General features: G+C 35.5%; 1 protein-coding gene across 2 annotated transcripts in view; it reads right to left on the minus strand.

Annotated features, from left to right (window-relative positions):
* The window catches only part of RFX3 (regulatory factor X3), a 109,935-nt gene that overhangs the window by 42,073 nt on the left and 53,376 nt on the right, over nucleotides 1–14,486 (minus strand). For both annotated transcript variants that reach the window (XM_041486128.1, XM_041486127.1), the window contains exon 3: nucleotides 7,170–7,267. In XM_041486128.1, coding sequence (XP_041342062.1) covers nucleotides 7,170–7,267 — 98 coding nt within the window. The remainder of the gene's footprint in view (nucleotides 1–7,169; nucleotides 7,268–14,486) is intronic.

The raw sequence follows: 14,486 nt of genomic DNA on the forward strand, positions 1-14,486 counted from the left end.
GGTGGCTCCATCACATCCCCACACTGCCTGTTCCACTTCTTGACCACCCTTTGCAGTGAAGAAATTTTTTCTTAATGTCTAACTGAAGTGTTCTTTGGTGCACCCTGAGGTCTTTCATCTTGTGATGAGCACAATAACCACTAGCAGATGGGATGTTGCCTCCATCTTTACATCTGTGAACAGTGCTATGCAGCACAGGACAAATGTAGGGAAATGTTGTGAGTAGGCTCAGCGGAAACAGTTCATGGAAATGACCACCAAGTGACTGACACTGTAATTTCTCTCACAAGAGGAAAGAAAAATCTTGGTATCAGCTGTCAGTAAGGAAAGTGGTGAAAGGACAAGATCATTGTTGACAGCAAAAATAGATATGGCTAGAGGCAATACACTGTACAAAAGATGCAAGGAGAACAACTCTCACTTGCAAAAGTGGAACTGAATATTGGAAGCAGTGCAAATCCTAGAGAATGCTTTAAATTTTGAAGAAAATTTAGTAACAGATTTGCTGTGGAATAAGAGATGAAATATTTGTTTGCTTCTACCTTGTTAAGGTATATCTGTATATCATATGTATCATCTGTAAACCTCTATATCACACACAGTCCCTAAATAAGGAGTGATTGTAACAGAGCACCTATTTCTGCTTATAATAGCACTCTGTATCCGTGTATCAATGGGACACATCAATGGGTCTGACTCCAAAATAAGCACACTCTTCTGTTTGGTCCAACAACCAACGAGGTTTTCTGGAACACCCAATCATTGGAGATGATTTAGCAAACCTTTCACAACAGAGATCAACAGTGTACTTAAAAGTGAGTTATTAATTATTATTAATTATTACATGCAATAATAATTGCAACTTAGCAAAGAGACATTAAATTTAATCAAAATTATTCAATCTGGAAATTAAAAATGCAGCTGAATAAGATGATGTTTTAGAAAGCAGTTTTGAGAAATTATGTTTTTAGAAAGCAGACTTAAATGTTTTAAGGCCACTGCACATGGTAACACAACACTTTAAAATAAAGTTACAGCAAAGAGGAAAATAAATTCAAATAAGGAAGTGATCTTCTCTTTCTCCACAGCACTTGTAGCACAAATACGTTATACTTTCTCAAATAGCCTGACATATAGCACAGTCAGTACCTCCCCGCTGCAAAGGTTGTAAAAGAATTCCTAGCTCTTCTCTCCTTTAACAGCTGCATATAAAATCACACAAGGAGTAATCTCAAAGTTTCCTTGCTTTTTATGAGAACACATGGACGATTAACTCTTGCTTGAGACAGCAGGAAGGCAACAGAACCTGATAGTTCCTACTATTGAATCACTGTGAAGTTCAGTGCTTACTAGAATGTGGCATTAGAGCTTACCAGTTACAAGTAAATTTAAAGTCTAAATAGTTAGGCTGCAGTATCCTGGTCTCAAGAAGGCTGTGCAAACTAGATCATGTTTACCCTGAGAGCAAGCAACAAAAAGTCAGACACTGTGTGAATTCAATTCAGGTTAAGCAAGCAGCAAGCCCAGAGCAGGTGCCTGATGTTAAGATCCCACACTAGAAATTAACAATATCAGCAAGAGTCAGACTAGCACTGGAAGGTACAATAATCCAAGGCATTTCCTATTATGCCTCATTGCTTGCTTACATACATATTATAATGATTTACAAAATATAATGTTAGAAATAAAAGAGATGGAGTTGTGGTATAAAGTTGTTTAAAACACTTTTTTTTTGCACATGAAACCAGAAAATAATTTATTTCAGTAAGCCTCAGCACTACCATGCAAATCAATTGCAATGTCTTACCCTACATTACAGACTCTAATATAATGTTACTGAGCTCAACTTTTACAGACACTTCTGTCTCTTCAAAGATACTGACATTCTGAAAAAAAGAGAAAAATAAAAACAATGGCACAGAAAGAGTAAACTTGTTCTTGTCCTCCATTAGTTTCCAGTGTCCACATGCACACATTAGAAATAATTTATTGCCATCTGCACCTGTGATCAGATTCTAGGTAAATATCCAATCCATTAGACCACTATGTATGAGTGTTCTACGTTAGAAAAACTCCAAACCAAGAAATTCTTTCATGTCAGAAAAATATCCTCAAACTCCTTTAAGTTTTTAGGATAATTCTGTGGTCCTTAAGCTAATAGAGAGCTTCAGAGAAACTAGAGAGAACAGAATCCATTGTCTAATAGTGAGGGAAGGCCTTATCATAGCCAGATTTTGGAGGTGATGTATCCTAAGCAAAGGGAAGAAAAGGAAGTGCCATACACCCTGAGACTGTCACAACAGAACAAGATACAGCCATTTAATTATAATAGAGAGGCATTTATTAGCCAAAAAAAAAAAGAACTGAGATCTTCAACACTCACTCCAAGACCATTTTCCACATGGAAACAAAGCAATAAGAGCACACACAATGCACAGCTACAGAAAACCCTGCAAGCCGGGGAATATAGTAAATTAAAACAAAGGTGCAATTCTATAAATTTTATTCTCAGGATCTGTAATTTAGACAGTTAAGGAAAAATTAATTACAAATTTCTAAAATTCTGATTAAGTACAGCAGACCTATAGTCCAAGAAATACGGTATTGCCACTGTTAGGAACATGTTAAAGGGTACATAATAAATCTGCAAGATCTAAGGAGTTGGGCTTGTCAGGCTCTCTTTGTCCAGGCTTCTCTGTCTTAGTCTAGAGTTTTGTTCTAGCAGTGATTACTGAACAATTAGATAAATGTTACTTAATCTGTTTCCATTTTATCTTAGCTTTCTATGGTTGTGTGGTATGAAACCTATAATTAAAATGCTAAGGCATTGCTCTGTCTAACGGATGTTAATACCAAACAGCTGTTCTGTACAGAATAAACAATCCGTGACCCTAGATCAAAACTGCAGCAAAGAGAACGGTGAGCTGGCATAACAGTATTGAAGAAGTATCCGTTCTGGCAAAAACAGACCACATAAAACAAATTCAGATAAACTATGGAAATGGAAACCAGTGAATACACTGATACAGATAAGGTATAGACTGTGCTAGAATACAAAAATAGCTGCAAGTGGACACACTGTGCAACCCTTACCACCCATCATACATTGTCCACACATAACACCTGTGCTAGTGGTAAATTGCTGTAACTCTCTCAAACTCAGACAGCAGCCACTCACCTTAGTATGCATAAGGGTGGTAAAAGGAAAAGGATAATGTCAGAGAAAAAGGGATAGATACTAGTAACTAGTAGGAAGACTAATAATTTTAACTATATTGATAACAATTGATTTATTTAACCGCTAAGGTTTCAATTAGGGTAATAGTAAATTCTTGGGTGTGCATAAATGGTGCATTTTGCCAACATAAACACCACAAATCATTGTACAACAAATTGGTGAAGAATGTGGCTTGGATCCAACAGCAATATCAAACCTTGCACAATTCCAGTAATTAAAACCCTGTTTGCTGCATCAGAACTACCAGGTAAATGGCTAAATTTTATTAATCTGTTACAATGTGTAAGAAGAAAGTTCACTTCTAATAGGCAGAACCAAATGACTTCTTAATATAGGTGATAATAGTCTTAATATATTCTGAACAGCCAGGTAAGCCTGTACATGCCATTGCAACAACAATGCACTTTTGTTTCAGGATAGAGTGACATGCTTGACAAGTGAAACTGTTGTTAACTAGAGACAAACGTAGATAAGGTAATTCAAATATTCTCATATCATACAGTATATGTGACAAGTTGTGGGCTACACTCCTTGTATAATTATATTGCCTCCAATTATAATATAACCAAATAACTATTAAGTGTAGACAAATCATGATATAAAATGCGTGGGAAGAATTGGATTATAGGAATACAACAATCACACTTGACAAAGAATGTGAAACCTGACAAACTTCTTAAGTTTGATAATGCAAAGAATTAGGTAACTTTTTCCTGATGTACATTGTAACTGCATCCTTTGTTGCTACTGTATGTGGATTTAAATCAGTGCTAGTTTGCAAGTGCTGTATTTTAAAATAAAGGATAATTCTTTTCCAGAATTGTAAAATGGTTTGGGTCAGAAGGGACCTTAAGGATCTTCCAGTCCAACTCCCTCTGCCATGGGTGGTGAAACCTTCCATTGGTCTAGGTTACTCAAAGCTCCACCCAACCTGGTCTTGAACACTGCCAGGGATGCAGCATCCACAACTTCTCTGGACGACCTTCTTCGCCACCCTCTGAGCCAAGAATTTCTTCATAATATCTGTCTTATCTAACGTAAATCTCTCCTCTTTTAGTTTAAAACCATTGCCCCTTTAGCTTATCATTATCTGCCTGTAAAAGAAGTCCCTCCCACCTTTCTTGTAAGCCTTCTTTAAGTAATGGAAGGTTACAATAAAGCCTCTCAATCTGTTCTCATCTGTCCTCATAAGAGAGGTGGCCCAGTCCTCTGGTCATCTTCGTGGCCCTCTTCTGCCCCTGCTCTAACAGGTCCATGTCCTTCTAATTGCTGAGGACTCCAGAACTGGACACAGCACTCCAAGCAAGGTCTCATGAGAGCAGAGTGGAAGGCAATGTCTTTCATCAGGCATGCTGTGACAATTTATTCCAGAGATTCCCGTATGAATTAATGTCTTCACCCTAACTATGGTTTGCAGACTTCTTATTCCATTGCTAGAGCAGTACTGTTGCTTGACAGATTACAGAACAATCCTGTATCTGATTTTGAGTTAGAATTAAGATTTTGATTTATCATAAAATATATCAAACATATAATCATAGGAAGACTACCCAAAATCTGGTGCATAGAAGTATATGGGAAATGTACTTCACCATATAGAATCTTTGAAAAGTCTGAGTAGAAACACAGACTGGGTCCATTCTCCGTCAATGAAATTACAATCTTTAGAAAGGCTAATCTTCCTGTAAGGATTGAACAACAAATTGCTTGTCCACTACATTACTGCTCACAACAACATAAGTAAGATGATCTTTGTGAGAGAGAAAAACAATCTAGATTTGGCTCACATGCTAAGAAGAGCTTTCTTCTTTTATATCCTATTGACTGATTTTGCAGCAACTGACAGAGGAATTCAGACACAGAAATACAATAAAATAATGGAAACCTGAAGGTTCATACCAAGCAGTCAGTCACATCTGCTTGTTTTTCCTTTGGACTGTAATAAGTAGTGTAATACACTTTTTATATACTGCCAAAAGTCCCAACAGCACACATAAGAATTTAAAAGTAATGAAAAGAGAAACTTGAAAAATAGCATATTTAAGAATGACCTCTTTTGGAGGCTAGTAGGTTCTATCATGGTCACAATGACATTATGCTGCTGTAGGTGTGTGCTGACTTTGGCTGGGGTAGAGTTACCTTCTTCACAGTAGATAGTATAAACACCATTTGTAGCACAAGTCCAAAACACAGCTGTGTCCTAGCTACTAGGAAGAAAATTAATCTATCCCAAACAAAATCAGTACAACAGAGAAGTCAAATGCATATTTAAAATATATTGTTCAGGATTTACAAGTGAGAAAAAAACAGAGAAGACAGTACATTTAAAATTAATAAATCAAAATGTGCTAGTAGAAATGACCAAAGAGCATTGTCAGTGTCAGCATCCTAAGTCTCTGAATACAAATAATATTACTTTTTTTAACTGCTTTTGGATTACCAGCAATAAATAAGTATCTTCAGACACTCAATAAGCCTTCTAAATTGTGTTGTACTGTGTTGGTTCTGCTGTATGCCGATGTTGGTCTGTTCCTTATACCCCTTTAAGTTGTAATGGTTCTGCCCTGGTTCTCCCTCTCCTTGATCGCCCTGTCAGTCTAATCTCTCCTCCCTGTTACCCCTAGCAACAAATGTATCCATCCCTCAGTCCCTCCCTGGTTCTAGAATCTTCCATCTGGGGCATCCTGGGCATCGAGTGATTGGATCAGGGGCTGGGACTCCGCCCCTGCTCTCCTCCCACTGGTTTCCCTACATGTCTGTTATCCTCCCACCACTCCCACCTTAACTCCTATTTGCTGAAGACCATATTAATTCTTTGTACCCACCCATCTTTATAAACCCAGGTCGGAGCCCAGTTGGCTGTCTTCAGCTGGTAGCTCCCCTGGACATTAAACCCAGATTGCACTACCGCTGGAGTCCGTCTCTTTTTTGCCTCCTGTGGGATAGCAGCCCTCTCTCTTTACCGTGGATCCTCGTCCCTCAAGGCGAAAGCCTTAGGCGCTCCCCTGACCGAGCCCCGGATCGGGAGAGTGCCCCCGTGCTGCCGGCGGTGCTGGCCGCAGCTAGCCGGGACACACCTTAAGGTCAGCCGCCGCTGCAAAACTGTACTTCTTCGAAAAGCCAGTTAGAAAGCAAAAATGGTACACAAAAAATTACATTGAGACGCTCCTTTCCAAGCAACACAGTCTACTTTGAAGTTTGCGCCAACTTCAAAAGTGGTGCTGCTCCAAGCCTGTTACTAGACTAGGTAATGTCCAGAGGTCAGATCAAATTTAGATTATTCTTTTTTTAGTCTTTCTTAGCTTGTATATTGAAGAAAGAAACTTGATGATGAAAAAGCTTGTTCAGGAAAGCAGGAAATGCACAATCATGTGAAAAAAGACGTTAAAGAAGCAGCAAATGAGACTGTTAATTTCCTTTCTCTGCTTTTCCTCATTCCTTTGGGAAAAAAAAAACCAACCTGATCTCATTTTATGAAACACACGAATGAAATTACATTACTAGACAGTAACTACAGCTGCTGCACTGTTTTATCATTTGCCACTAGGATTGAAGCCAGGAAGACAGAAGGCCCTGTCTTTTGTCCTTGGGACAGGAGTTATACAATATGTCTTTCAGACAGAACCTACCCATGAACTACAAAACACTTTTTCAAAAAACACTATGTCATACAGTGTGCAACTAAAACAATCACAAGAATTCTACTTACACAAAACTTCTGCCTTAACAAAAACAAATAGTGTGAATTCACATTTTCATCCAAAAAACTATTTTGACACTGGAAGAACTGTAATTGAATAATTTTTCTTTCTGATTTTTCTTTCTAATTTGATATACAGTAGTTGATAGAATCTAACTGAAAATATTTAACTGAAAGTATTTAACTACACATTTCAATGAACATTAAAATTCTAACTATTTTCCAACTTACATAGCTCCATTAGTGTAGACTGTGTCACTTCCCTCCACATACTGAACCTGGGCTGGATAGACATGCTGTACCTGTTGCACGGTCTGTACTTGCTGTACCTGAAAACAAGAAAATCACAAGTTTGGGATATCATAAAGAAGTACCAATGCTCTAGTGCACCTAGTGGCTTCTAAACAATTTGAGATACCTCTGTTCTTAAAGTTACTAAAGGTATATCACAGCACTAGCAAAAAAAATTACTGCTCTTACACAATATTTGTGCTGTACGTTTGGTGAACAGAGCCCTAACACTGAAGATGCAAGCTCATACACATCTTCAGTGCCAAAGGCAAAACTGGAGAGCACAAAGATGAGATGAAGTGTAACTGTGCTTTGCACCAAGCGGAAGAATTACATTTATTACAGACGGAAGTATCATTTAATTACATTTATTCTTTTTCTTATTCTAAGCAGTAAATAGTACAAGCCTTAAAATCATAGCCGAAATATGTTGCAGTAAGTTAAGAAATAGATGTTCTCATTAAGATGCTTTAGCTCTTGTTTAACTGGAGTTAAATTACAGTGACACAAGATTTTTTTTGCAATGCACAGTTATGGGCCAAAACCCCAAGTTTGAGTAACCCCTTTCCCAGAATATTATCAGGTATTAAAAACTCCAACACAACCCGGTTTTACTTCAATGAACTAAACAAAAAGAGGCAGTAAGGCATGGATTATCTTCACATGTATCGCTAAGGACAGTTACTTATTAACTCCTTTGATTCATATGCTATTGTAGGAATGTTTCAGGTCACGCAAATTTTCTCTTCAATCCTAATTTTTTGTCTTCTGCCACAGTAAAGATGAAGAATTTCATCTTTTACACCTTCCAGCTTTCAGAGAAGCCAAATTTTGGTCCAAGAATCTAAAACATTCTAAAGGACTTACAGAGACTTCACAGATTGACACAATTTTACCCAAGGAATTGAATCAAGAAAGTATCAATGCACTTGTTTAGCAAACAGATTTAACATCAGGTGACAATAATTTTTCTCATATTTATTGTTATAAGGCTACTTCAATCTACCATTTGATTTTAATGACTGCAAACACCATAATCCCAGATCAGTCTGTGTTTCGTGCACTTGATGAACCCCCTCCAAGAGCTCTTTAAAAATATCCTAATCTAATACTTCCACCTGTGTTGTGTTTTAAAAAGTTCTGCAAATAAGCACATTTCATACTTTCCCATAATATTGACTCTGACTTTGAAACAAAAATCTAGATTTTTACAGAAACCTTTCCTTATGTTGACAGTAAAACCCAAAGTCTGAAAAAGACAGAAAACAGCCAAAGTTTAGAATGCAGCTGTATTACCATGATGAAAAATCAGATGCATCTGTCCACTAACAGAAATAAGATGGAACATGATGGCTAAGATATCTACTAAAATCCAAGCTTTTAAGATTTCCCATAGGAATCATTACATAAATTGAGAAATACACCTGAAATACAATTTCTCAACTTCAGAAAGTATACTTCGAAGATGTCTGCTTAATTATTAAGGCAAGGTACCTGTGTACATTTCTTCTCCTAACAATACTTAGTTATTCAATAGAAAGGTTCAGTTCTCAAAGTAGTCAAAAAAAACTCTAATCAAAATTATGCACATTACTAAGACCTTAGAAAATTCTCTGAATTAAAAAACAGAAACAGCTGTATTGTGCAAACATCTTCCAAAATTAAATTATTTCTATTTCCATCAGTTTTGACTTAATTAATTTAATAACCTAAATTAATTCACATCACCATTTCATGGAATGGGCTTGATTGAAATCCACTGTAAGAAAGACCTGTAACCTTGTAATTAATCTGTATCTCTCAAAATTCAGATCTGCCAAACTCTGACAAAACTACCCACTCACGCAATAACTGGCCAAAATACATACGTGCTTTATTGTGAAACATTTGTGCAACTTGCTGTTGTGCTATTTTTAAAGTTTAATTCTAGGCTTATTTATTCCTTTTGGGTGAGTCAATTCTATTACCTTCAATCAATGGGAGAAGGGGAGTCATTGTTGATCAGTCTATTACAGAACACCAAACTGATCTACTTGACCTATGCTGTGAGAAAACATCTTGAAAACGGGCTTTGTTCTTAAAACCAGTAGCTTGTCACCTGGCATGTAATGGATATGCTCCATTTTGTCTCTCAGTAGCACAGCTGGGGAAACACTGTGGAAATGATGCTGTTGACAGTATAAATTCCATGTTCTCACCCAACTACTCCCAAAATGCACTTTGTTCCCTATTCACACACACTGAATATGGCTTAGTTCCTATTAAAAATAACCCACACCATTTTGCTGTTAATAAAGGAGACATGGTTTTCTCCCTATAACCTGCATATACGGGTAAAATGGAACTCTACATTGTGTACAAACACAGCATTAAAACAGAGGTCATGTTCCCCTTCTATATAAGGCATTATTATATTCTCACATTATTCTTGAATGCAAGCTGCCACCCATTTCAAAAGCATCAGATTCAGCACAGTGCAAGACCTTTCTGTCACAACTGAGACAATACTGCAGGGACAAAGTGTGTACACAGTGCATCAATGTTTGCTGTCTATTGGACAGAAAACTGAAATATTCGAAATGTATTTCTCTTCTAATATGGAGTAAGAACAACAAAAATTTAATTTACCATGAAACAAAATACCAAAATCTGTTAAAATTAAAATTTTCATTGCTTAATTTCAATTTTCTAGCAGTTTTTATGTAAGTTCTTTAACAGCGTAACATATAGTACTTCTAGAAACATCAGGACTTTTTATGCATAGAAAGTAATTTATTTTTAAACCAACATTTAAGAATGGATATGCTACAGTGCTATTAAAACATTTTACCTACTTTTGAAAATGAAAATGTTTTTCCTTTAACACTGAAGTTCAACACAAAGAGGGTCACTGAATTTTTTTTTTTTTCAATACAATAATTTAAAAAGTTTACAAAAAAACTTATTTTGCTTCAGCTTCTCTGAAACTCAGTACTGCTACAATTAAATTCATTATCCTGCCAAAGGAAGCTGTAGTCACTACATGGTATTGCAATTACTAAGAACTTTAGGGTGGGGAAGGTTAAAGGCAAATACTTTTCCTATCAAGCTATGACAAAATAAATAAGGAGCCTTCAGGATGGCCTTGTATGTGAAACCTCTGCCATGATGAAAGTCTTTGTTGTATGATATTTCCAATACTAATTTTATTTTCTATTTTATTTCATTTTTAATTTTTTAATGAGAATTAAATCTAGTGCCTCTGAATCTTCTTTTTAATATTCAACAGAAAGAAATTAGATGTGCATATTTACTCTATATGAGTATATATGAGAGAATTTGTTTGAGAGAAGTTGTTTATGAGGAAACAAAACACTATGAAAAATTGTGGAAAATATGAAAAAGGTGGGTTTTTTCTTCATATCTGTTTTATTTATCATTATCTTTTCACTTTTTATTAAGCTGTTAAAGGAGTGCTATCACGTAGTTTTTGGGGCAGTGCAGAAATTGTTGATTATTCTCACAGTGTTTTTCAGAGGCCTAAAACTAAATGGCCTTCTTGTATTAAAAAAATACTCCAATAATTAATTGAAATGGGTTCAAAACAGAAAACACAATAAACTATTTATGAAACAGCAACAGTATGCAAGTTCAAAAATTATGTTCTAGGGTGGACTAGTGAACTAGCCATGGTAATTTTCATTATTTTCTGGCTGGAAAACAGAAAATTAACAAATTTGTACAGCAATTTTTGACTTAAATAAGGTCAGATAGTAGAGCTTTCATTCCTCTTGCTTCAGTGACTCTATCCTGAAATAAAAAACTGGAATAGGATTAGAAGCAAGCAGCTGAAATGTTGCAGAACAACAAGAGGTGAATGAAAACTTATTTAAATACACGTGTAGTTATGTTTACTAGCTGAAGAAGAAAAAAATGGCAAAAATAAATTGTATTCTTAATTATACTACCTCAGAGGAACAAATAAGGGACTTAGTTATATTTTATCTATGAAAATTTGTCAACAAAATAAAGCATATAAAAGCATACTGAAATGCTGAAATTACACTGAAGCATGAAACAAAATGTAAGAGTGAACTTTGATTTCCAATAAAAAGTGCTTCTGTTCAAAGTACCACTAAGCAAAGACTAGAACAACAGAGCAATGTATATATCTAAGGGTTTTAAAATTCCATTTTAAAAAGAAAATATAATTATCCACTGTGTCTTTGCAAACAGCTTGGATGTGCAACATTTTCTGTCCTTGGAGATAAAAATAATTTTTTTCCTTCATTAGTATGGATTACTTTTGGCAAGTAACATATAAATAGCACATGCTGTAATAGTCTAAGCACATTCATATTTATATAATGGCTAATGTCAGCTCATCATTATGTGTTTCATATGCTAAACATGATTCTGCATTAGGAGCAATTTTGATTAGCAGAAGTCTGCATCTCCAGTTAATGAATGATAGAATGCTTGTGAATGCAATGGCCACCAAATTCAGTGAGTGTAAAGGAATGCTTTGCCCAACTTCAGATGCATGGATATATTTTTATGAAATTGCTTAATTTTAGTTTTATTTTTCAAATTCTTCCACATCACATGGCATAAACTCAAAAGTGAGTTTTATTTCGAATCCTTAGAAGCTTACTGCACTGAGCTGAAGACTGCCTGTTGAAAAAGCAATCATATATTAATGAAAAATCCCAGTATTCAAGGAAACAGAAGACTAAGAAAATTTCTTAGGCTATTTAAACAGAATTTAATTACACTCCCACATTTTTGCTCTTACTGTAGTTGCTTTTTGCTTTTTATTCCCCTCTATCCCATCTCAACAGTTTCATGCAACAACATTGCTGTATTGCATGAAACCAGTTGCCACTAGAGCCACTTCTGCAAGAGGAAAATCCTGGTTTTCGTAAATGGTACCTTTATTGTTCCTATTTTCAGAGCATTACAGCAGACTTTTACGAGCTGCATATTAATACCAGCTATATGGAAATTAGGGATTTGTTTTAGCCATAAATAAGTTACTCATTTGTTGATTGTTTTTTTCAAAAGACAGGATACCTGAGTACTAACATAGCTGAAGAGAAAAGGCTCTTAATCTGCCCTTCTACTTATTCAGCTTGCTCCTTTTCAGGGCACAAATATTTCATTTGGAAAAAAATGTAAATTTTTTGTGCATGTAAGAAACATGTTGTCATGAAATCAACCCCAAATTAATGCATTCAGGCAATGTCATTTAAATATGGCGTACATACAGGAACAGAAACTTCAGAAACAGAAACCTCCCTAGAAAAATGAAACACTATGCATTTAATATTAATTAAAACAAATTCATCTAAAATTGCATTATTCATTAGAAAGTACTAATAAATTACTGTAAATCATGATATGGAAGTTTCAGCTTACACCAAATTGTTCTATATACATGGAAACTTGTGTTGCAGTATCCCTGAATTTAACAAAATCCTCGAACTGTCCCATTGTTTTTAGCAATGTATATTCACAAGAAAATATAATCAAAATTTGAATAATCACACATAATTTGGATACAGCTGAAATCATTAAGCATGTCCACTATAAATCATAGAAAAAAAGAAACCATATTTTATATACTCTTGCCTAAAACCTTCTCTCCAGATTTCAACTTTGGTAACTTTGAATGTACAGAAATAACAAGTCCTCCCTCTGCCATCAATAGAGTGTCTTTATTAAAATAGCCATTATAATGGCTCTTTCTCCTAATTTTCTTTAGGCAACTTGACTTATTCCTACTCAAGGAACATAAAGGCAATATTAATTTTATGCCAATGAAATTTATACACAGGTCATTCCTCAGGACAGATCATACCTGCAATTTCCTCAATACAGCAATTGTTTTTATATTTGCTATTCCTTTTTTTTTTAATCCTGCAATTAAAATTACCTATCCCACCTACATTCTTCATCACATTTCCTGCTGGTATACCATAGTCACATCTTCACTCTTCCCTTCCTCTTCACTACTCCCATAATCTAATATCTCTCTCTACACATATCTCCCATACATATGTGTTTCAACCACTGCAATACTGTCTGCATTGGACTTTCAAACATTCTTGTTGGATCTTCAATCCCCTTTCCTTTAGATTTTTTTTCTCAAACATTACACTGATTTTACAGTCAGTGTTAAGAGTCAGTTGGAAAATATAATTTACTATGTCCACAGGGAAAAACACTCGATGATGGTGTATTCAATACAAGGTGATACTCAGAAGTAGCAGTACTAAAGGAGATCTAGGTAAAGGTGATCAGGAACAGTTTTACACACTCAGATTGGGCAACAAAAATACTGTTTGCTGTTCTTATAATCAAAGAAGGAAAAACCCAATCTCATCCTTGGCTTCTATGTTTTGACACACGTGTAACATTATTAGTGGACAACAAGCATTACTTTAGAAAAGACATAGACAAAGTTGGTGACAAAGATTAATGCATTATTTATGTGAGAAAATATGTTAAGGAAAACTCCCAGTCTGACCATTCATGAGACTCTCAGGCAGTCACACTCCCAATGCAGAGACATCAGCTTCTGGCCTGAGGTCCCTTCAGTAGGCAGCTCCAGTCAACAAACAAGGAGCCAATTCTATCCTAGAAGTTTTCAAAAAGGTAGAAACTTTGCACAAACAAAGTTTACAAATACCAAAGTCCTGCTCATTCTCCATTTTTCTGTAAGAGTAGAACACAAATGCATAGAACCTGACCTTACAGTTCAATCAATACAAATACTAGAACTGCTATAAAGTATCCTATATGGCACTAACTTTTCTTTTACCAGTTTTTTACTAGTAAAAACTTTCTTTTACCAGTTTACCAGTTTTCAGTCCTTCACACTGACCAGTACTTCATAAATTCAGTACGTAATATTAGACCATTGAATGTACATCTGATATGCTGTAAACAAGCAACCATGTAGCACTACCAAACTGCCATCTTGTATCTGAAAAAGTGAAATACAGAAATAGCAAGGAACAAGTCATATAAACGACATGTATTAACATCTGTCATCGTGAAAGAAGATATAAATCAAACAATTATCCAGACTGTATTTCACAAGGGAAAATAGTCTTTCACTCAGAAATCTTACAAAAGAGTTATAGACAAATCTCCTACAAAGTTTAGCTAAGTTCAATCATCATACTGTAGTAATGGAACTACAAGGCACTACAAACTGAGTCTACACAATAGAAAAAAACATAAGTGAAATGTATGAGACTGCGAAACACATAT

This window comes from Pyrgilauda ruficollis, unplaced genomic scaffold (genome assembly GCF_017590135.1).
Source record: "Pyrgilauda ruficollis isolate IOZ18807 unplaced genomic scaffold, ASM1759013v1 scaffold74, whole genome shotgun sequence".
NCBI classification, from domain to species: domain Eukaryota; kingdom Metazoa; phylum Chordata; class Aves; order Passeriformes; family Passeridae; genus Pyrgilauda; species Pyrgilauda ruficollis.